At 42.0% G+C, this 24,640-nt stretch overlaps 2 protein-coding genes across 4 annotated transcripts in view; one reads left to right on the plus strand and one right to left on the minus strand.

Moving 5' to 3' along the window:
* Positions 1-5,694, plus strand: part of PLEKHG7 (pleckstrin homology and RhoGEF domain containing G7) — a 65,161-nt gene extending 59,467 nt beyond the window's left edge. For both annotated transcript variants that reach the window (XM_090042680.1, XM_090042679.1), the window contains exons 16-17: positions 1,230-1,327; positions 4,273-5,694. In XM_090042680.1, coding sequence (XP_089898806.1) covers positions 1,230-1,327; positions 4,273-4,380 — 206 coding nt within the window. In that variant the 3' untranslated portion in view covers positions 4,381-5,694. The remainder of the gene's footprint in view (positions 1-1,229; positions 1,328-4,272) is intronic.
* Positions 5,695-10,208: 4,514 nt separating this feature from the next.
* The window catches only part of EEA1 (early endosome antigen 1), a 114,582-nt gene continuing 100,150 nt past the window's right edge, over positions 10,209-24,640 (minus strand). For both annotated transcript variants that reach the window (XM_090042682.1, XM_090042681.1), the window contains 5 exons: positions 20,756-20,941; positions 19,941-20,179; positions 18,501-18,621; positions 17,646-17,744; positions 10,209-16,687 (listed from right to left, as the gene is read on the minus strand). In XM_090042682.1, the coding sequence (XP_089898808.1) occupies positions 16,565-16,687; positions 17,646-17,744; positions 18,501-18,621; positions 19,941-20,179; positions 20,756-20,941 (768 nt within the window). In that variant the 3' untranslated portion in view covers positions 10,209-16,564. The remainder of the gene's footprint in view (positions 16,688-17,645; positions 17,745-18,500; positions 18,622-19,940; positions 20,180-20,755; positions 20,942-24,640) is intronic.

Genomic DNA, 24,640 nt, shown 5'->3' on the forward strand with positions numbered 1-24,640 from the left:
GGCTGCGGGGGGACCCCCGGATGCCCCCCCAGACCCAAGAGGCACCAGTCACTGAGCCAGTGGGGGCATGGAGGTGGGCCCAGCATGCTCCCCGGTGGCCCCTGAAGCAGAATGGAAGTGTTTCTGGTCCGCTTCTGGGTCTGCTGCCTAGTGTGCTGGGGGGGGGGGCCCATGCTCCTGTGGGACGATCCATCCGCCCCAGCATCTCAGCATTCACGAGCTGCCTGCTACCTTGAGGTATGTAGAAAAAACATTTAAAGCCGTGTCTGTGTTTGAATCACTGAATCTTTCCAAATCTCTCCAAATCAATTTGGAGGGTTCTGATTCAATTCAGAGAGATTAAAAGGTCTCCTGATTTGATTCAGATTCAGAGATTCGACCACCGAATCTCTGACAAATCAAGTCAGGGACTGAAGTTTCTCACAGCCCTAATTTGGAACTATTTCAAGGCAGGAGTGGGCAATCAAATCATAGGATCATACTCCAAACCATGCAGGAGCTGTAACGTTTTAATAATTCCACATGGACAAGCCAGAAGCAATACAAATGTAGCAAAATAGCTCTGACCTAAACCCTGGACAAAACAGTGTCAAAGCTGGAGCTGTTTTGCTATATTTGTATTGTTTCGAACTGGTCCACATGGAACTGTTAGAACTTAACAGCTGCCGCATACCCCCACCCCCGCCAATAAGCAGCTCCCCTTTTGAAATGTTCCCTTTTTTGCTCCAAACACATTTATCCATGTCCCAAAGTTACACCTGAGATTGTTCCAGGCCCTGGGCAACCCGGAGTCATGAGGTTACAATGGTGTCCTAAAGACTTCACAATACCCAACCCAGACCACACACCAGCTTTGTCTCTAGGGAATTCAGCAGAGTCTCCTGCCAGGATTTTCAAGCTCCTACACAGAATTTCACCTTCATAGAGTTATAGAGAATTAGGGTTGGAAGGGACCTCAGAAGGTCATCTAGTCCAACTCCCAAATGATTCTTCAAATCATTTTCATTCCTAATAAAAGACTCAACAGCAGTTAATTGCAGAATCAACTTGAAACAGAAGCTTTTTTCTATAGTTTAACATTAAACTTGCCATTGTACATTTCTCTAATAATAAATCAGTAAAAGCTGATGAAAACCAAGGTCTGTTATACCTGAAATCAGTCTGACAGGCCTTTAGAATGGCAGTTATGTCAGATAACACTCTCTCATCTATATCTGTTATTTTTTCAGTCTTTGGCCTGCGGCATGCTTTTTTAATACAGCATGAAAATAGATACCAGCAATGTATAGCAGTCTTTTTACTACAAGCACAGACAGAGCCTCTCAAGGTAAGTATCTTACAAGAGCTTTTTTACATGTAAAGTTTTATTTAAATGATAGTTTGACAAAAAGATGATCCTGTTTACTTTCTTACATGAAAGAAAGTCTTCCAGGCATTAGGGAATTTCTCATTTTGCTACCTGTCCCACGATTGTATTGGTATCCACAATAGGTTACAATTATTTGCTGGCTTTTCAATGTCTGATCTCTTAAAACAGGGGTTTCTCAATCCCCAAGCTGTGGTGGGGTGGCTGTCAGTCCACAGCCCGGTCAGCTGCCAGACCGGAAGTGGCCATGAACTGGAAAACCATGGCCCCCCAGAGCTGGGTGGAAAGGCTATGGCTCCTTCTGTGGGCCCGCGGCAGCAAAGGGTTTGGCCCACCCACACACCTGGAGGGTTGGGGTATCCTTACCTATCTTCCAGCCAGAAATTCTGGCCACAGTTTGCTGGGCTGCAGCCACTGCTGGGCTAAGGTTTGCTGGACCGCAGCATAAAAACGTTGGGAACCCCTGTCTTAAAAGATTTGGTTTCTGAAAGTCAGGAGTCGATAAAGTGAGCCCTTCCAAAAGAGACAAACGACTGTCACGTAATACTGTTCAGATCGTAAAACTAACACTGTCAGTTTAATCACCCCAGAGCATATTTTCAAAGTGCATATTATCATATTTTGCACACATATTATGCACATCTATAAAACTATGCTTCAACGTGCATGGTATAAAATCCCATAGGTCTTTTGAGAAAACTCGCTTGATTATAAGGTTATATGAATTTCTCTTAATTTGCACACCAGACTGTATCTGTAGTAATCTAAAAGTGGGCTTAATGCTTCACAGAAGATAAAAAGATTGGTTTATTAGCTATATTTATTTCATTCACTAGCATCTGGAATAATAAAATTAGACTTTCAAGTAACACTAATGCTTTAAAAATGCAGCACATGGTAGACAGTATTTACCAGAGAAATGTAATAAATTCTAAGTCACTATTTTCCATCTGGTATGTGTACTGAAACTAATTAGAAACTACAGTACAACACCCCACCCCACCCCCAATTATATCCACCATCTTAGAGTCCTGCTATATCAGTCTGGCCAATAAAGTCCTGCTATTAAGTTTCAGTTGCATTACTAATTGATACCAATGTAATGTGGTGAAAACAAAAGGACATCCTTTTATAAAGCCGGAAACCTACAATAACATCAGATGCAGGTTGTGTAAACTGAGCTGGCCTAATTTCAACTGCTAATAAGCAAGCAAGCACACATACACTTCACAATCAGCAAATTTTCTGAGAATCAACAGGCCTTAACACTTACAGCTGTTGTGCAATTAACCCAGTTACAGCTGGGTTTAAAAAGTAAAGACCATATGGTATCTGAAATCTCCTGGCAGAGCCTTAAAGTGGATGGGGTACCCCAAATGTTACTCAAGTATGAGAGCCATTAAATTGCAAGAGTGCTGCATTCTCATTGATATTCCTTATTCAAAAAAGGCCCCAAAATTCTCAGCCAGCTCTGAAGTCTACTGCATTCTCTGAGATGTTCTTGTTCCTTTTCCACTAATGAGTCCAGTCAGACATGCTTTGCAGACACGTGAGAGTGAAAGGTGAATCAAATGTTATACAAGGACACTTTAGCAGAGCGGGGAAGGATGCAAATCCCATCCACGTACCAAGCTGCCCACACTGTGCTGTCACTAATCAGCAGACAACATTGGCGATGTGTAGGGGGTGCACATGCACCCTTGAGAATGGCAGTGCACCCCCTGCAAAAAGGCACTGCCAACACTGTCGGAGGCACCTGCAGGTGGTCACTGATTCCTCCCCCCCAGCCACTGACACTGCTGGTGGCGTCTGCGGGCAGTCCACTCCACAATTGCTGGTGGCCACCGTCGATAGCAGCATCTGCAAGTGGTCGCTGATTATTGGTCGGTGCTCACCCCCACCCGACAGCACTGTGGCTGCCTGCAGGAGCTCTCCGCTTACTGCTGCCACGCTCCCACCACTGACAGTGCCACTGCTGCCTGTGGGAGCTCATCATGCCCCCCCAGTGTCCAGGGGTACGCAGCATTCATGGCAGACAACACGCCTTGCAGTGTCAAGAATACAATGGCAATGTAAGAGTGATGCTGTAGCCACAATGGTCCAGAAATTATGCAAGAGGCAAGAATTTCTTAGGGTGATATCTTTTATTGGACCAACTGGATAGTAGGGACAGAGTTAGACAAGCTTTTGAATGAAAGACATTTTTCATCAGATCACTTTCATCACTCTTCACTGGGGAAGGAGAGGGGTTGATCCAGCCAGTGAAGTAGCCCCACACCACTCAGCTGGCCCCACAGGGCCATTATATTATATATAGTCCAGAAGGCCAATGAAAAAGCTCTATCTTTGGATAACTGGTATCACTGGGTGGAGGGGCAGGGAACCCCTCACATTGTAGTAAAGAGAACCAAGCCTCCAGTTCTCACCTACAGGAGAGCTGTGTTTAGACACTAGGAGTGATAACTGAGAGATACCCAACTACACCTCTCTAATCCCTGATGAACTGGCCAGTCACAAGTATCCTGCTTTACCACATCTGTAACATATCTTAATCTAGTGGAAGATCAAGAGAAAAAAAAACTCTATTTCTTGCTGTGGTGCTGGGAAGTGGGGATGCAGTGTTTCTCTATGCAAAGGGGATTCACCACTGGTCTGTCTGGTTTTGTAAGGTCACTTCACTTCGTACAGCCTGCCTATCCAATGTAAAGTGACCTTAGCAGAGCAAAGAATCTGGATGCCAGAGTTCTGGAGTATTTCGCTTATAACCTAGCCTTTATTCTAGAATTAAGGCATGAAAGAGGGCCCCAAACAACATCGAACTATCAATTAAAAGTTCCAGAAGTCTATGCATTATAATTATTTAATGGTTTTTAAGGTTTATCAGGTATCATTTTTTCTTGTCACAGAAAACATGGATGTCACAGATAAAAACTGCAGTCTCCAATTATGCCAAGACGCATGAAACTAAGAAAAGCTCCATTTTTTCTTTGGCAGCTGAATCCTCTGAAATTTAAATTGGAGAAATCCTAAACTGACAGATCCAGTTTGAGACAATTAAACTGGTGGTAACAAAGTTATTTCTTCTCATTTCAGTTTATTAAAAGATGGGCATGAACTCGACTAGTTGGGGATCAAGGTGGGGACTTTTGGCCACAGGAGAAAAAGAATGAAACAAAGATTAAAGAGAGTCAGTACCAGAAAAAGCTCAAGGGCACTTCCAGCTCTGAGGAAACTTCTGGGCTAGGGCCAGAAGTTATACATAAACCAGATGAAGTGATCAGAAACTGGTTTAAACCTGTAACAGAACAGAAGTTCAGTGCACATAAACCAGTTTCAAAAAGGCTGAAACTGGTTTAAGGTAAATCTGGTTGAATGTAGTATCAAACTTAACAGATTTGGGTCAAACCAGTTTATGAAACTTCTGTCCCAAACCCCTTCCTGGTTCAACCCCCTGCTGGGGTGTGAAACCAGGGATGGAGGGTTAAACTCCCCTTCCCCTGAGCATGCAGTCGCCCTGACCTGCTTACTTAGTGCTGGCTGCGACTGTGCACTACAAACCCAGAGGCAACTGGAAGCAGAAAGAGGAAGTGATGAGCAACCCTGCAGAGCCCTGCTGGTGCGATTGTGCACTGCAAAACCCAAATAACTCAGGGGCAGCAGGAAGAAGGAGCGAGCATACAGCTCATGCTGGCTACCTACCAGAAAGCCATGCTGTAGCACCTCTGGCTTCTGGCATGAGCCATTGCAGGCATGTGGCTGCATTTCCCAAATCAAAAGTGAATGTCTGTTCATTTGCTTATTGGTTCAAACTTTGCAGCTTAAACTAACCTGCAAAGACTGAATCAGAATCAGCCTTGGGCTTTGTGACTGTCTGTACTAAGCCCTGGTAGAAGAGAGGTGCTGCAGTGCTGTTACCACCCCATGGAGAACAAAGAGAAAGGCACCTCGGAGAATGCAACTAAGAAAGTCAAGAAGGAATATTTCTGAGTTCACTTCCCCTGTCCTAATAAATTCCATAACATTTAAGTTTTAAGGATCTGTAGCTGTGGTTGAATATATGTATAGGCTTTCCTAGCTAGTAACTAGTGCATCACAAGTATTACTTGCATTAATACTTTACTTATAGGGGCAGATTTGTAAAAGGTAGAAATGGTCCTAAATTCCCATAGATTTTCAGTGGGAGATGGGCCCCTCACTGCCTTTTGTGCCTTTGAAAAATCTCCTCCTCACATCCCAGATAACCTGTGTGAGTGAACTACAAAATGTTACAATGTACATAAACAGAACGAAAAACCTTTTGTCCTGTGGCTATTTTATTTGAAGAAAGAATAAAATGCCAGTGTTTCATTTCTGATCAATTGGTCAATTGATTTAACCTCTGAGATTTCCCTCCCAAATATATTATTCCAGGAGTCAGCAACATATGAACCATGGGCCAAACATAGCCTATAGAGACACTGGATATGGTATGGAGCCAGACACCACTGCCTGCACCCGTGCTGGAGCTGGGCAGTGAGGGGTGCACCGGGGGCAGGCAGCTGGTAGGTGCACCCACATTACTGCTGCTTCTCCCTTCTGCCTGGAACTAAGCTGGAGCTGGCCAGCTTCCAGCTGCAGCTACAGCAGGGTGAAATGAAGGCAGCTTCCAGCTGTCCAGCCCAACTCCGTACTGCCCATTCTGCAGCTGGGAACCGAGACTGGGACAAGTAGCAACAGTGTGAATGCCATCATCAGCTGCCCACTTATGGCACAGCTCCTCTGTGGCTGGTACCTGCACTCATTCCCTAGTCAAGAAGCATGGGGCTGGGAAACATGGTGCTGGTGCAGTTCCCAGCTCCTGGCCCTGGCGTGGATGAAGGAAACTCCTCCACCCCCCAGCCCCTACCACTGGTGATGCACTGCCAAATCTACCTAGTATATACCAGCTGGGTGCTAGGATGTTGCAGCCCGCAACTTAGAAAGGATGCCAGCCCCCCTGTGGTTCTAAAATAACTAACTCTGATTCTATATCAGGACTTTGTTACACATTACACTGAGCCACACAAATGTTGATTGCTGTCAGTACTAGCTTCAGTTTGGAGCAGTCACACTTCAGGCCACCAGGGTCCTAGAGGATTGAAAAGTAAAGGCTCCCCCCTGCAACCCCTGAGGTTTCCCCCCAGTTTCACCATCCCTTCTGGGGCTCCCTTCCTGTCCCTCAGGTTTCCCCCCTTCCCCCCCAATTCTGTCCGTCTTAGGTGAAGCAGGCAGAGAATGGCTAAACCTGCCTGCCAGGTGCTGCTGCTACCACCAAGCTGCTGCTCTGCTCCAAGCTAGGCCCACCCAAAGAGCAGCAGCAGTGGCTCAGGCAGGGTGGGAAGTTTAACCCTTCCTTGTCTGCTCCCCCAGAGTGCAGACAGCCACAAGTAAGTGAAGTGGGGGAGCAATTAGCATGAATCTGGGGCAATGGGAAGGACAGGGAGGGAGGAGTGAGCCTAGACCAGGCCAGAGCAGAAAGGGATAGTGGTTGGGGTGTTTACACTAAGGCACTGCCTAGTGTAACACGAGCTGGATAACACACATCAGACATGATTCTGCCTTGGAGTGGCATAATTCTCAGTCACACTGGGCGTTTATACAAATTTTTTTTTTGTCTGCTCCGACACACCAGGATTCAGCACAACATAGCAGACTTGAATGGAGTCTGCTCCTTATGTGAACTGACCCATTCAGTTCTGTGTTGCATGCATTTGTAGAAACAGCAAAATGCACATCAGTGCTGAGAAAATGGAAGCAGTGTGCTTTTGAACTGACACCTTTGATATGCTTTAGTTCAAAAGCGTGCCGCCACCACCACCGTTTCCTCAGCGCTGGCATGTATTTCACCATTTATACAAATGCATGCGCTGCAGCCCCGGGCGGTTTTAAAAGTGCCCAGTGCTGCAGCACAAGCATGTGTACAAATGCCCATAATGAGTGCCTAAAACTAGTTTTAGATGTTAATGTGGACAATCCAGGGATTAAGAGCTCCAGGAGACACCCAAAATTGTTGTGCAACAACGCCCTCATTGACCCTCAGCCCAGGCCTTAGAGAGCTACTTTTTCCTCTTTCTTGGATAGCTGCATCTCACAAAATATACTTTGTGCTGAAATGTTACAATTCAATACACTTCATTGATTATGTCCCAAGTTTACAATCTCACTAAAACATGTATTGTTCAGGTCACTTTCTGAAGGTAAGTGAAAAATTCAAAATTACACACTCCATGTTCCCAGCTGGGAGGTGGTCAATCTCCCCACCCTGGAGCACCTGGAAGAAGGCCCCGGCCCAGTCTCCAATGACTGCAAGGGCGAGCAGCCAGCACTGCCCTGTGCACAGAACAGAACTGGGGGCCAGTTTCAGGCTGGACATAAGGAAGAATTTCTTTACTGTCCGAGCCCCCAAGGTCTGGAATAGCCTCCCACTGGAGGTGGTTCAAGCACCTACTTTGAACACCTTCAAGAGATATTTGGATGTTTATCTTGCTGGGATCCTATGACCCCTGCTGACTTCCTGCCCCAGGGGGAGAAGGCTGGACTCAATGATCTTCTGAGGTCCCTTCCAGCCTTAATGTCTATGAAATAAGGAATAATTATATAAGGGAATAAATATATGAAAGCTGATAAATATATGAAAAAAATATGGTAAATATATGATGAAAAGCTGATAAATATATGAAAGCTGATAATCACTATGACTTCAAGACTGATGACCACTATGAAGCTGAAAATTCAAACACGATACTTGAATTATTCAGTAGAAATCAGCTTAGTGCCTCAATACTTGCAATTACTGTAGAATTAACTGGTGTTTACACTCTAGTGCTGTCCTTAATCCAGGTCTTCTGAAGGAACCTAACTTTTCCATCAGTGTGCTGGTGCTCTGCATCCAGGTTAGCTATTGACCATGAACACTCCTGTTCTGTATGTGCTAAATCCCAAAAAGATAATAATGTAGACACTTCAGAATGGTGCTGACCACCACTCTTAGGCTCTATGCCAATAAATAGACTTAAGACATACTCAGCACTGCACTAAGGCAGCAACACTGCCTCATTTGCAGGAGTTTTCATAGGGAACATGCATCTTGGAGGACATACCGACATGCCCTGAACCAGTGGGTGCTAACCTTTTTAGCCAGCAAACCACAAAATAAACCTTGCCACCTCCCCAAGCACCATGCTGATCCGCTCCACTGTCTGATCTCTTGCTCTGCTCTCTCCTCCCTGCCCAAACTGCAGTTCTCCCTGAACCCTGATGGATCTGCTGCATACCTTTATCAAATTGCTGCATGTGCCACTTGTAGTGTGTGTGCCATGGGTTGGCCACCCTTGCCCTAAAACACTTGAGTGCTGATAGTCTTCCAATGTCTTTCCATGGTTCCCCAACACTCAGGAACAGAATTTTGCCTACAATTCACAAGGAAAGAGAAAGAGTGGCTCAGTCTACTACAGGTCTACAAATCTCATATGACATAACTACAGTAGCCCTAGTACCTCTAATGAATGAATGCAGCTCCAGGGAGGACATCAATATTTCAAATATGATTTTACAATACAGGTAGTGCTCGGATTTATGACACAATTGGTTTCTGAAAGCTGCATCTTAAGTCAAAATGTTGCAACTCAAAACCAATTTTCTCATAAGAAACAATGTTATAAATGGGGGATTGGTTCCTCAATCAAGGCCCAATACCCTATTTTCACCAAAAAATACCCCAGAATGTTGTACTCAATCAATTATAGATGAGTAATATAGCTACATTAATGTATTTATATTGTAAATAGCAATCATATTGATTTGGAAGGACTTCTTCGAGGCAACTTGGCTGAACTTCTTGAAGGGTTCTTGGCTGGGATCTTCTCAGGAGTCTTGGCTGCAGATTTTTCTGGAGTCTCATCACTTTCTTAAAGAAAAAGTGTCCAAGGAAGTTTGGACAGATGTTCTCCAGGGAGATGAGTGACACAGTGAACTTGTTCGCTGGTGTGGTGTTGCATTGGATCAATCATTGTAAAGTCAAAACCGGCATTGTAAAGTTGAAACAGGGTGTCAATTTATAAATGTTATAAGTGCAAAATGTTGCAACTCAAAACGTTGTAAGACGAGGACTGCCTGTACACATGCTCACGCCCAAGGTAGACAAACCTAGGTGATCACAGATGAGGGCTGATCCCCACTGTTCCTTTCTCACTTGCAGCCTCTAGCATTTAAGGTCTAGGAAGTTCTTATTCAGAGACTGTATCCCTAACTCCCATGCTCGATAGCTACTGATGCCCCTTTTGTCTAAGAATTTGTCTAATCCCTTTTTGAATTTATCTAAACTGTCAGCTTCCACAATATCTGGTGGTAATGGTTTCAACCTGTAATTCTACACTGTGTGAAAAAGAACTTCCTTTTGTTAGTTTTAAACTCTAATACTGTCTTGAGTTCTCTAGCACCTGCTAAGAAAGACTTCCCAATTAGAGTAGGAAGCAAACTGAAATTTCTCACTTATGCCAAGATAATCCAGACTACAACAGATATTGAACAAAAGAAGCATAAGTCAATGACAGGAAGGACCTACTGTTCTCTTGCAAAGAACCTAATCTACCCAACAGCATTCTCTAGTAGTTAGTTGAGCATGGAGAAAAAATGAGACACAAATATGGAATGAATTAATGAATGATCACCTCATGTACAGTGAAAACTTTCTTTACCATCAAAATCAAAAAGTAGAAAGCCAAGCTTGCTTTTTGACAATTCATTTACAGATTAATAAAATCCAGTTTAAAGTAGCTTTGTCATTTAAGACGGGATAAGATCATTCTGAATCACAAAGCCAGTCTATCAGAAAGATGTAATTTTATTATCATTCCTTTAACAGATTAGAAAACAAGAGTAACATTTCAACAAACAGCCGTCCATCATATTTTATACAGAATTAGGTGATGCATGGTGTCATTTTCTTGTCCACAACTATAGTCACCTTCCAATCGCAGAGTTTAGGAATTACAGTGCATACTGGACTAAACCCTTTCACAATAAGGCACAACTACATGATCACAAATCGTAAACACAACACACTGAAAGTAGGACATAAACAATCAAAACTTTGATGAAAAAGAATGTTCATGCAAAGTCTACCAATACATACCATGAACATATAATCCAGTTTAAAAGAAGTGCAGTGTTCTGTAGGTAAGACTGCATTATAAGGCTATCCATAATACATTACCTAGAAATACTGGGTAAGAACGTAATATTTTTCCCATTCTATTTTATACAATTATACAGAAAATTAGTAAACTGTATGCCCAATATTCACTTCTGCGACAATAAACTGATCATTAAATTCAGAAGAGAGGCAAACAAGACAATATAACTTGTGGCACGCACCCATTACAGAATACCATTCATCAAGCCATACAATTAAGCTGTATATGAGACCTGGTGGAAGTCCAACAGACCATAACTATGAAAGCTTGTGGCAATGATTTATTTCCTGCCCAATAACTGGAGTTTGTAAGACTAAAACTACAGAGATTAAAAGAATATAACCGAGTTTACAATAGTTTGAATCTATTGGATAAACGCATACAAAAAGACGTTAATTTTTTGGTGACAGACGTTTGTAAATTTGGCAGTCACTAGAACTTTTACATAACATTACAGTTCGGAAACCCTATTAAACTGGACTAATTGGTTGATTTTACACTGAGAGGTAGTTTAAATGAAATCATATATGGCATCAAGTGGTGGGTTGGGTATTTTTTGTTGGTTTTTATTTTCTTACAAAAGTGACAAATTCTATACAAGCAGCATTTGGGAGACATGATTATAAAAAGTTCTGGTTTCTGCTAACCCAGTGAGACATTCTTTTAAAGTCCCTTTGGTGCCAGGAATTGGGATTTAACTTAATACAGCAAAGTACTTTGCAATAAAGCCAACAGCAGGAGATCTGGACCTGCCAGCTCTGGTCTGCTGACATATAAACAATGAACATGCCCTCCACAAATCATTCTCCCCACCCCCTTCCATCCCTAAAATGCAGGCAATGAAGACTGAATTGTTTAATTTAGGGTGGGAAGATGTAGGAAAAAGCAGCAAAGGATTTGCTGGAGGTTTAACATCATTGTTCTCAGATGGTTAACACTAGATTTTTCCCATATAGTGTCAAAATGTACTCTATGTAATCCAGTGAAAGGATACTCACATACCTGCTATCTAATGAGTGCATAGTAAATTTGAGCAATGTCTTGGACATAGGCAAAAATAGTTTACATTTACTACCAAATGCCCTGCTCTTCCCCCCCCGCCCTTCATCCCCCCAATATTTTAAAATCTTACAGGTGGGTCTAAACTTTGTGTCTCAACACACACACGCACACACACACAAACTTTGTTTGGAATAGCCCAAAGACACAAAGATAAATTTCTATTGAGGGATTTTATTTCCTTGTTATTGCTATTTCTGAAAAGCAAATCACATAGTGATTTCTGGTTAGACTATATGTAGGTGTTAATTTCAAAAAATGTATTAAGGAACTGAAGACAAGAACAGGAGTTTCCATTTGGAAAATTAAAATTGATCAAGACAGTTCAATAACCATGCAGATGGCTTTGGACGCCTATGTGAATTCTTTTGTTCTGTATGCTCTGGCATTATGTTCTTCTCTTGAATGCTGAGGAATTAGGGATACAGCTCCCCTTTTATAGCAAAGGGAATTTACTTATATAAGTTAGTGAGCATTCCAGCCAAGAAGACAATACTCTATTGACAAACTACAACTAAATTAATGCTGTCAAAATTGCTGTTTTGTTTATTTTATATTAAAAAGATCCTCCTGGGCTTCTGGGAGGGGTTCCATTTAATCACTAGTTTGGTTCTCAATGTCTTCAAGCTTCACTGCCATTACAGAGCTTTCACGTTGCTCCTCCAGACATGTTCATTTTTCTTCTGGTCTTAGGTCCCTGCATTTTCCTATTGCCACATATGTCGTTCTCAATTTTGCAAGAAACTTTCACCCCATATTACTTTTAAAGTTACTCAAACGTTTTAGCGTTTTTCAAAGTTCCTTACTGCTCTCCAGGGAATCTTGACGGTCACTTCTCTTCCAACAAGCAAATGGAAAAAAATCAATTGTTTTTGGCAACATACTGCAAATATTGGCAAGGTTCCTTCACACTTACGTCCCCCACATCTTTTCCTGCTTCAGTACAAAGATATTTTCCAGTAAGGAGCTCCGGTCTAAATCAGAGTAACAAGATTGCTCTCCCTTGTGTGCACCAATTACTGCATGATCCATTATACCTTGGTTACTCTTTAGCTTTCAAGGACTCCCGTTCCTTTTCAAACAGGACACTGTGGTGCCAGAAGGTAGAGCTATTTAGAGAGGAAGGACTTGTAACTCTTCAGTGTCTAACCACTACTAGTAGCCTCTTCAGCTCCTAGACCCCTCCAGTCTGAGTTTTATTCCACTGTAATTTTTCTTCTATAGTCCTCTGTCCCTGGTCCCCCAGTAAGAAGGGGACTTTTTGAGAACAGGAGCCTGCAGGAGACCAGCATCAAAGGACAAAATTTTCCAGCACTGCTTATCCAACTAAGACTAAAGGGCTCTTGTTCATGGCTCAACGTTACAATAGTGCGCCACTTCCACCACCCCACCTTGTACAGCAATACAGTAGGAAAGCCTTATTTGGGGTAGGAACCGAGCAGCAGGTTCCTTTACGTTATATCCAACCAGGCTTGCTTTACATTATATCCACCATGTGGTCCCTGTTTCATATGGGTTGCCTCCTAAACTACAGGCAGCTTAGCTTGGAAGCAGCTAACTGGCATGGTCACACAATGATACTGATTAGCTTGCTCAGACCACTACATAGATAGGCTTGTACAGCTTCCAGTTTAGGAGCCAACATGGTGTGCCATGGGGCACCAATGTCAGGCATGTTAAGACGCAACCTGAGCTGCTTCCACAACTACAGCTTTTGCTGTTCCTGTAGTTCATATGATGTGCCTCTTAAGAAAAAAGTGGACTCTTTTTTTCAGCCACCTCTGACCTCCCCAGCATTTACAGACATAGAGAGCTGTTAACAGGGGCAAAGAAGCAGACTTGGGCTTGAGGATTCATGCTTGAAGGTCTCTTGCTTCTGTAGCAATATCCTGAGAGTTGTAAGATTATTTCAGTGAAGCTTTAAAGCCCTGAAGCAAAGGGTTGAACTTCTCTTTTAATGCCTACATGTAAGTGTGAGATCCTAACCATTTGGAATAGCCACTGCAGCTGATAGATTTGGTAATAGGCGCAACAGAGTGCTTTCACTAAGGTTGCTTGGATGGGAGTTGCTGTCAGGCTCTGTCAGAAGGCAAGCTAGACCACTGGCACACATGAAAGGAAACCTAGAAGGAGAAAAGCTTAATTCCAATTCTGCCTATGCGTATCAGCTATCTTGGTGGTCTTTTGGCATGGGCAGCAATGTTTGTACTAACTGCCTTCTAGGTGTGTTCATGATGGGGTCCAAGTCCTAGCTTTCTGAAGGTCCAAACCTGAGGAATCTTGTGACTTATTCCTTCCCCACTCCAGCTGTTTCCCCCTGTCCCCACACCAGCACCCTCATCTCCCAGTTCTTTATAGTGGTCTCCCAGCTGAGACACCAACAAGAGATTAGTAGAAGATGGACTAATTTGATGCTTCAAGTATTCTCTAAATCTTTTCTTTTTAATGGGCATCTTCTTCAAGTCTTCTATTACTTGTTCCTGCTAACAATTACATTGATTAAAAGATTTAGTAAGTTTCATGGCCTTTTCCATCTGAAAACCTTACAAATAAATTTTTCCTAAATGAGGCAATGCTTGACCCACATTTTTGTCCTACAAAAATATCCATTTATATAGTTATCTCTGCACAACAAGGGGATTTCCTTGCACAAAGGCAGCATTTGGAACATTTGGATTCTGTTTAAAGAAAATTATACTTTAATTAAAATTTCCTGCAAAACTAGGATTGGATGAATGACCTAAGAAATGGTTCAAAGCATTCATATCATTATTTCCCAACAGATTAGTTCAGGATTTAACCAGGCCTATACATTTTTCAGAGATCTTCTTTTGTGAGATCTCATTCATCAGGCCTACAGGATTAATCTGGTCATGTTGCTGGTAGAGCAACAGCCTATCATTCAAGTAATTTTGCCATGCAGCTACCTGGTTTTTAGTGCATACCTCTAAGCCACATATATTATGTCCCCCAGTATGACCAGTTCTAGGGTTTTTTGGTTTCCTTTCATTGTTTTACATTCCCCTGCCACACTCAGAGACTGGTTTCACCATTGGCTAGTTCCCATCTGTAATGGCTGAGGAAGCACGGGGCGCATACAAGGGAATAAGGTAAAAATTTGCTAGTCTACTCATAATTTTTTCTCAACTAAAATAGGCAGCCACTGCATTATGAACACCCTCCTACCCCCATTTGGGCCACCCCATAACTTGCACTAGGCTGCACCCCAAAGAAAAATCCCCATTCACCTCACCCTACACACACACATCTCCAAAAAAGGAATATAGGGATTTCAGGATTTCCTCAAAGTGGTTTCTTTCTTAGCCACAAGGTTTCATTTTTGGTTTAAAGAGAGAAAATGGGAAATAAATAAGCTACCCTTGCCTGGAGACAGCTGATCTTTCATAGTTACAATTTACAGTTTATCTTCTTACCTTGGGCAAAGGAGATCGAGAAACCGTAATTTCTCTGAACAGCCCTACCTGCTGGCACTGTGTTATGATGCTGGAAAGGTTTTACCTTTAAAGGAAAGAGGAGCCTTCATTCTTGGAAGCTGAGAAGGAATAATCCAATTGTAATGGGTCACAAGCACCAAGTGCCCATCTTCAGACAAAAAAAAAAAAAAAATCAAACTTGTAGGTAAGCACTTATTCCTTTTTTCCTGCCTACACATTAAAAAGGGGTATGTGTATATGTGCAATGCTTTAAAACCTTCTGTGTCACAGCTAGGGAGAATAAATACTTACTTTTTCAGGTTTTCAAGATATTCCTTTTTCCTATTTAAGCCCAACTGTCCTTTCTATAAATAAAACAGCAGCATTTTTAATCAATACGAGCAGGCCAAATAATGGAACTCTTGTACCAAGCAAGACCCGGGCTTAAGAAATGATTGAGCACCACAGGATTAGATGAAGCAGAAAAGACCAGCTCTATTATGGACAATCTGGTCTCAGCTTCTTCCATCAAGTGCAATGAAAGGAACAAGACCATGTGAACCTCTTGGAGTCTCAAAAGAAAGCTTGTTAGTAGGAAATATAGCATAGGAAAGCTGATAGAAAGACCAACCAAGGATTTCTGTGGAATTCCATTGTGACCAGGGTAAGAACAGAACTAAAAAAAAATTAAATAAACACTCTCAGATGCAAATAGTTGGGATGGTCAAATAAATCAAAGTGAGAGAGAATACATAATTTTCCTAGGAAAGAAGCCAAACTTGCTTTCCTGTTCTTTCCTTGTCTGTAGAGATACTGGAACCATTCAGTACATGTAAAAATGCCCCCATATCCAAATGCTGCAGTTGGGCAATGACATAGGCACTGACATTGCAATAAGCTGCATGTGGGCAGACCCTACAGAGGTCAATGAGGTTGCATGCAATTTCTGTTATTTGCTCTCATTGTAGGACTGGAAAGAGGCAAACATGAAAGTCCTAAAGAAAATGATTAGTAGTTTATAAAGAATATTAGCTATGCAGTTAAATGCAACAATTTAATTATAATTATGCCATTAAAGCAGCAATATTTGATACACAGAATCCTGGCAGATTTTTGCAACTTCCTCATTTCAAAAGGAAACAAAAATTAGCTGCAATATCACATAAACATTTTTCTTTTGAACAAAAAATTAAAGATAAAAAAATACATTGTTACTCCTCTGTTTAAACTTTATTTACAAGTAACTGGGTATTTCTAATCTAGACATAAAATCTTTTTTCCAGGGTAAATGGCAATAAGCTATGGATGATTTGAGCCCATGTCTCACAAAAAATACAATAGTTTTACTTGGTATCAATAAACATTTTAAAATATACTAAATTTTGCCAAGTGTTACAATCATTGTCCAAACTGAATAGTAGTCTGAGTGCTGTACGAAGTGCATCAACAGAAATTCTAATTTTAGTGTAACACACATCATTTGAGATAACCAGTTATCCTTGCAAGTCATTGAAACAAGTATCACAGACCCGGACAGGCTTCTTAGAAGAAGGAGTTAAGGCATTCTTTGCTGAGCACTCAGCGCAAAAGATATTTCCACATTGTCTACAGTGATGCTGTGAAAGAGGAAAATACCACACGTCAAAAACAGAAAATTAGAAATAACGCATTCAAACAGGAATATTACATCAGATCAGTTCTCTCAAATTCTGATGCTGAAGTTGAATATTTAACATTAGGCTAAATTGATCCTGTCAAATAATAATTTGGCTCCCTAATTAGGGAGCTAAGTGGCATTTTACATCAATAGACAAGTCCTTCCTCTTTCAAAAGACATATGAGCAAGGTTTTAGGAAGTGCTTGATTGACTTAGATGTTCACATCCTATTTTCAAAGATAGGCATTAAGCAGCATTTAGGAGCAAAGTCCAGCTGAAAGTCATTGACACCCGAGTCACTTGAGGAAAACGGGTCTCAAAAGTCACTTCAGCACCTCTGAAAATTTTACACAATCTTGTTTAGATCCCATAAGGCACATTCATTCTGGATTTAAACCAGTCCCTTTAAATGAATGAAACTACCTATTGGATTTATAAGGTAGCTTAGGCTCAGAAATAGAGCTAAAAGCAGCAGGAACGATATGTGACTACACAGCAAAAGTGTGTGAAATCTTTTAGTCTTGCATCTAGTCAGGGCTAAAAATAGAATTAAAAGCTAAAGTACTGAGACAAATTCATGGAAGCATAACCTTACTGGATTTCAATGGACTACATTTCCTTTATACCAGGGTTGAACTTACAGGGGCAGTTTTTGTAAGTTTAGATTTATACCAGTAAAAACGGAGTCTACACTAGGGATTTAATTGCTTCGTTGAGTCAGCAAACTAATACTGTTAAAGCAGTACATAAACAAGGCAAACTTAAGCTCTTGGAAATGTATTTGTGCCACCTGAAGCAACATAAGCCACATGTGTTTTTTGAGATATTTACATACAAGAGCATCTTCTGAAGACGCTTTTTAACTTTGTTTTCATGCCAGAACTTCAAAGGATAACAAGGAAACAATGGACACTCACCCTTCTCACAGTCACCGAGAAGCCCTTCCCACAGGCCATACAATTCTGTACCTCGTTATCTTCTGCCCACTTCCTGTTCAGGGCTTGCGTGTGTTTGATCTAGGTAAACAAAATATGTCTTCCATTACATCACACACAATCTGTCAATCTCAGTATAAAGCAGGGGTGCTCAACCTCCAGCCCATGAGCCAAATGTGGCTTGTGGAGCCATAGGTACCTGGCCCATGGGGCCACAGGTCATGAAATTTGGCAGCAGGGAAGTGGTGGCAATACCTACAGCCACCTTCCCCCACTGCCACAACACCTTTCCCCTGTGGAGCTGGGCCAGATCTGTCCTCTGCATGGCCTGGCTGGGGGTGGGGTTAGGGCTGGGCAACAATTAAACTGATACCTGATGGCAACAGGGCCATCCCGGTGGGGAGCAAATTGGAGCAACCACCCTGGGCCCCATGGAGCTGGGCAGAGCGACCACAGCAACTCTGTGCTGCCACCACCAGCTTCACGTCTGGCCACTCAGCACCCCGCCCCCTCCAAAGCAGCAGCAGCTTCTTCGGGTATAGGGTGCATGGGATTGGAGTGGGGTCAGGGCCCCGCATGGGCTGGTTTGCCCTGGGTCCTTCACCCTGCTTGGGCTGGTGCTGCCTGGCAACAATTGAACGGATAGTTCACACCTATTTAAAAAAGATAGGGACTTTCCGAAGTTCAATCTATGGACTAAATTCTGAACAGACATGAAGCTCCTACTGATACCAAATGTACCACTCTGGAGTGATAAGGCTCCCTTCACTTCAAAGCGATTCTCATCATTACATACAGATACAGGCATCACATTGGCCATCTCTGTGGGATGTGTACCTGTAGCGACTGGTTTTCTCGGCCTAGCTCTTGCATTGCTGCAGTTGTGTTGTCCAACTTTTTCTTCATTTCCATGAGTTTGGCTTGAAGCTTCTCAATTTCTCCCTCACCTTTGATACACCTGCAGATAGACAACAAAATAGAAGCTAATGCAAACAAAGCAACTTTGTGGCAGGTTGTCAGAAAGCCTGGGAGAAATAAATGCTGGAAGACTAAAGAAAGAAGAATGAAAGATATCACTGTAAAAATAAGTATTCTTTTCTAGCTGGGACACTGAATTGTTATAGTAAAGACATGTCAGCTCATACACTGACCCTCACTTTCAATGCTAGCAACAAGTAGGAGACAGTAAGGTCAGGATTGACTTCATTTCCTCCACTGAAGCAGACTGCTCTATACAAGTTCATAACAGAACAGTCTTCCAAGACAGACCGGCAGGCTGCTTTACAGGTTTGAGAGTCCATCAGAAGAACTGATAGCTTTCCTGGGCTCGCTCACCAGCTTGGATTTAATGCCATCATACCAAATATAGTTCACTAAAAGCCTACCTCTCAAAAGATTTTAACATCCATTACTACAAAAAGTTGGCACTGATAAATTTAGTACAGTGTGACTGCTGGAGACAGACTGATGTTAAAGAGTCTCAAACATATTCCCTTGCACTTGAAATGCAATTCATTTTTCAAAGATGATGACCAGGAGAAAAAAGACACTCTATTCACAAAACAGCCTAACAGTAGAAAAGGGAGGACAAGTGAGCAGAGTTTCCTACATCTTACAGAGGATGTCTCTCCTCCTGCAGGCCTCAGAGGGTCATCCTACCATGTAAGTCTTCCCACCCATGCAGGCCCTTTTTACCTTACAGGCCATGTGCTTTCTGGAGCAAAGGATCTCTGCTCTTATAGCATTCAAGAGATTTTCAGTAGGGGCAGCAGAAGACAGTCATGTGTCAGAATTGTAGACGTTTGCAGGAAGCCCAGTGACTCTTAGGAAGCCTATCTTGGCTTTTAAATGAGGTTTTAGAGACTTGCAACCGTAAAGTCAATGCACTGGCGGCAATATTGAAAGCCAATGCACCTCTTTTCTTCTTTTTAATACTGGAGGCTCATTAGCCTGTTCCACATCACTGACAGGACTGATTGGTCAATTTTTATTCAGTCGAGGTACAGCCCTCCCTGGGGGGCTGGGACTGCCCACAACCAACAAACGTAGTCAGTCCGTCCATTCTTCCAGACTTCTAAGCCACATGCAAAAGAAAATTGGAGGTCACCAACTATGCCTCCTGATACTTATATACGTAGGAATCAATCCGGACGACCCCAAAAGGATCTTAATATTTAGGGGTACCAGCACAAACCTGATAAAGTCAACATTGAGTTGGGAATGTTGAGCATTTTCCTCTCACTGAAACCACAGCCCACACAGCATTCGAGGACTCACCTCTCCAGCAATGCTCTCCTCTCATCCTGATTATTTTGCACTGTTGCTTCTAATACTGCTATCTCCCCACGCAAGTCGTCTGTCTGCTTCTCTAGCTCGCTGACTCTCCTCTGGCTGCTCTGCCATTCTTTCTTCATTGTGGCCAGGTTTTCATTCAGCGCTGTGAACTGCATGGTGAGCTTGGCCTTTTCCTCCTCGTGTTTTTTGTTTTCTTCTTCTTTCTCTTTTATCTCTGAACGCTGAGAAATAAACATTGAACAGTGAGCCATTAAATAAGTGACTGAGATGTAGGCTATGCTGGACAAAGTCTAGGCACACAATTTGGTGCAAAAGCACTTTCAACAATTAAGATGACATGGGTATTTATCTCTGCAGAACATTGAAGACATTCACAGAGACAGAAACACATCTGTGAATATGCAAACAAATCCATTTTACTAGTAGGACAACATTTCTTACATGCAAAAGAAAACTAAATTCTTTTCTTCTAATAATTTTCATTTCCTTGACTCAGATTAACAGTCTCTTCACAAATTCAAAATTAAATTAGGATTTAAGTTAAAAATAAGTATTATATAGAAAAAATATCTTTAACTGTTCCCCTACTAATTTATTTCAATTTGTCAAAACCAGACTGAACATGGTATACTTGAATTTTCCTACAAAACTGTTTCACAGGAAGGATTTTGGAAAATATTTACTGCCATTGATCAAAAAATGTAAATAATACATGTTCTTTTCCTTCCACTCTCTCTGAAAAGATCCAAAAACATATATGCTAACAAGGCCCCCTTTTATACTCTGTAAATGCTGACCAATTTAGCTTCAAGCTCAGCATATTCCTTCTTCAGGTCTTCCTCTTTCTTCTTCAGCTTATCTCTTAGAATTTGCTGGTTCTTCTTCTCCTGATCGAGGGCTGAATTCATGTTATCTACTCTGCCCTGTAGTTCTAGTTTCTGCTGAATCAATAGTTGTTTGGCATCCTTCAGATTTGCCACCTCCTGTTAAAATGCAAGTTTAAAATATCATACAGAATCTAAAAATAAGAAGAGTAAGATTTACCTGTAACCTATGTCTATACCTCCCATAACTTTGCTTCAGAGACCATATCTTTATCAGTTTTATTAGAAGAGCAGATGCCTTTATAGCACAAAATTTCAATTAAATCATGATGGTATCAAATTAAGTTTCTTATTATTTCAGATCTTTAAAAAAACCTTGAGATTCTAGTTTACTTTTTCACAAAGAGGGGAAACTCTGTTTTCTTCCTTTCTTTCTCTGTTCACTTTCACTTTTCTAGTTTATTTAATTTTTCTTTAAGTAAAATTCAATTTAAATCAAGTTTCTACCTAACAAATGGCGCAAGGTATAAAGTTACAAGCACTGTGGTGACAGGAAGAAAATGTTTTTCTTTTAAAAATTACATATGGAAACAATTACAAGAAACTATTTCTATTAGCCTTTGTGTTTGAAAATATTTGCCCATGTTTGAGCCAAATGTGGTAATAAGTCTTTCTTAAACGTTTTACTTATTAATGGATGCGCTACGGTGATGTAGCATTGGCAGGCACTAACTGTGATCTGCCACTACTGCACAGGAGCAACAAGTTACTGCACAGTAGCTTGTTCCTCCTGCGCAGTGAGGTTCAAAATGACCCAGGCATTGCTGGGACTGCGCAATACAGCACATGTGTAGACGCTCCCACTGTGTAGTACAAATAAATTCAATAGTAGAAGAAATCATTTTATTTGACAGGAAGCATTGTTCCATAAATACCATAGACCAATAAGCAGCTGTTACAAAAATCAGTAAGATCTTAAGATCTGCAAGACGAGACAGAAAAAAGTACCCTGAGATTACACAGTTTTTTCCCCACCTTTTCCAATTTCTTGAGTGGATGACACAACATAACTGGAGGTGGTTTTGCTTTCAGTCTGAGTACTTGCACAGGGCCCAGGAAATTAGTATAAATCTGACATCTCAATTTGACTGTCTGCATAAGTTTTTTTCCTTCTTTAAAGGAGAAGTTTTAGGAAGTGAATGAGAATTTTATTTAGCTCTTACAATATCCAGGATAGCATTGGGACTAGACTGCTTGACAGAGACAGAGAACATACCTTTTGTTTCTGGAAGTAAAAACATGTTTTTACTCTAATTTCTAGAAATAATCTTAAACCCATACATTATTATTGTTGTTACTGTTGCTGTGTTGCCTTTTTAAATCAGGGATTATGTCTTTACTGGCCCAGCCACCCTGAACATTAGATGCCTAACAAAATAAATTGCTATAACCATACTTCCCAGCATATAAAACTTTCACCACAAAGGAGGCCTAAAATTAAGATGCATCTTATATACTGAAGATATGTACTGAAAAATAATTGAAATCATTGTAATAGAAGTTGACCAAAAATCAAATCAAATGCGTCCTAGTCTCTTGATTTTGACAATTTTACCTCTACCTTCCCGCCCATCCTGTCCCCTCACTTTCTGGGAACATCCATCTTTATAACCCAGAAAAATGGCACCTAATAAAATGTAGAAAATGAACCAACAGCTCTTTAAAAGTATTATATTTCAGAAAAAACCTAAGTAGTAAAATATGTGAAATGAAGTATACTTTGATGTATTAAATGTTATTAAAACGTTTAAGAATTATTTTAAAAATTCCATTCAGACCTCCAAATTCTTACTTTTCCTTAAGAAAAAAAGACAGTCATTTGCATTTAGCCTGATCCCAAAAAATAATTTTCAAACAGTTTCAGCCATACTGATTTAGCCATTTAAATGTAATACTATATAAAAATGTGTTCTATAAACTTACAGGCTATGAGCAAAGTGTTCTTCCCTTTCTCCAAAATTAAAAATAAATCTCTTTCTCTGATTGAAAACAGATATGCAAGACCATTTTGACGCTCCTGTTATACCTCCCTTAATAACAAGAGTATTTATAATCATACTAGGAAATCTGGTGATTGTTTGGTGGGTAGGGAAGGCAAGAAGGGAAACACTGCGAAAAGCTCCAACTTCTGAGTAGCTAGAGCACACAGAGAAGCTGTCTCATTTCCTGTCCTTTGTTAAAAACCGTAAATGAAAGGTAATCACTTGGAGTCTCACTTTAAAAAACAGGAAAGGGGAGAGAGAGAGGTGGAGACTAGGTAACAGCACTCAGGAGACCTGGATTATTACTGGGGATACTGCTTTTCTCCGTTTAAAAATCACAAATTCTCCGATTTTAAAAACCATGGAATTCTCTGATTAAAACCCCCAAAATCCACATTTGTCCATGATGAAAATGAAATGCCACTATGCAGGGTGTTTGTAAAGACCTTGTGCAAATGTAAACTGCAACAACTCTGGATATACACATGATAGAAGCAAACTGTGAACGGCAATTGAAAGCATAATTCATTAAGTTTTTTTAACATAATGTAAGCATCATTTTGTTTTCATTTTATTTCAGGCCCCATAACTGAAAAAGAAAATAACTTTCAAAATTAGTTGGAAAATTGGATTGAACAATGTATCACAAAAGATGGTAGTCATGTCGAAGTCTAGAAATTTTAGATGTATTGTGTTAAAACTTAATGAAATCTGTTTTTAATCACTGTTTACAGTTTGCTTCTATCATGTGTACAGCCAAAGTTATTAATGTTTGGAGTTGCACAGGGACTTTATAAACACCATGTACATATAGGTATCCATTGAACACAATGTTTTATTGACATATTTACAATTTTAAAACAAATCTGGAAGCCTACCAGTTGATTTGGGGTTTTTTATCATGGAAAAATCAACGCTCCCCTGCCCCTTTCACTCACCAGGATGCAAGTCCAGCTTTGTGGTGCTGAGCAGCCCCGGTATGCTGGTGCCCTGCCCATGCCATTGTCCCTTGCTCCTGACCCACAGCCTCCCAGCCTTGCTGGTGCCCCTCATTCCCCAATGACAGCTCCCTGGGCCATGCTGGTGCCCCACACTCCCCACCCACAGCTCCCCAAGCCCTGCCAGTGCCTCTCACTTGCCACCCACAGCCTCCTGGGCCTTGCTGCTGCCCCTCACTCCCCACCCACGGCCCCCACACCCCAGCCCTGCCAGAGGGGGCCCCAGCTGCCAGAGCTGTGGGGCCAGAGATCCACATCTGCAGCCCCCTGTCCTGCGCAGCAACATCCAAGCCCTGGATGCCACCTGTGGGAGGTGGTGGCTGCTGCAGGAGTGTGGAGCATAGAGCCTGGCTCCCGCTCCCCCACAGGCAGCACAGCCAGTGCAGAGCCCAGGGGATGGAGGGATGCAGGCTGCCCGCCCTGCTGCCCTCCCCCTATGGCCTCTGCAGCCCAGGGGGTGGGAGCCCACATGGCAGGACAGAGTGGGCCTGGGCTGAGAAACTTGGTGCCGCCGCTGTGAGCCCTGAGCTGCCAAGATGAGGCACCCTATGCCTGTTCAGCAACAGCCAAGGTCACAACTCTGCTCTGCCACCCTGCTAGTGCCAAGCGGGAAGAAGGAGCCTCGCCATGGTAGTGCAGGGCTCAGAGGTGGCACTGAGTTTCTCTGCCCTGCTCTGCCCTGCCCCACCAAGTTTCACCTGCTGAGCTGTGGAGGCCCTGCGGGGAGGACAACAGGGTGCACAAATCTGGACAGCATATGCCCCCCATGAGCCTTCTGGGAGTAGCAGCAGGGAGCCAGCCTCCCTGCTGCCCCCAGA

The sequence above is a fragment of the Crocodylus siamensis genome, chromosome 4 (genome assembly GCF_052110815.1).
Source record: "Crocodylus siamensis isolate JL-2025a chromosome 4, ASM5211081v1, whole genome shotgun sequence".
Lineage (NCBI taxonomy): Eukaryota > Metazoa > Chordata > Crocodylia > Crocodylidae > Crocodylus > Crocodylus siamensis.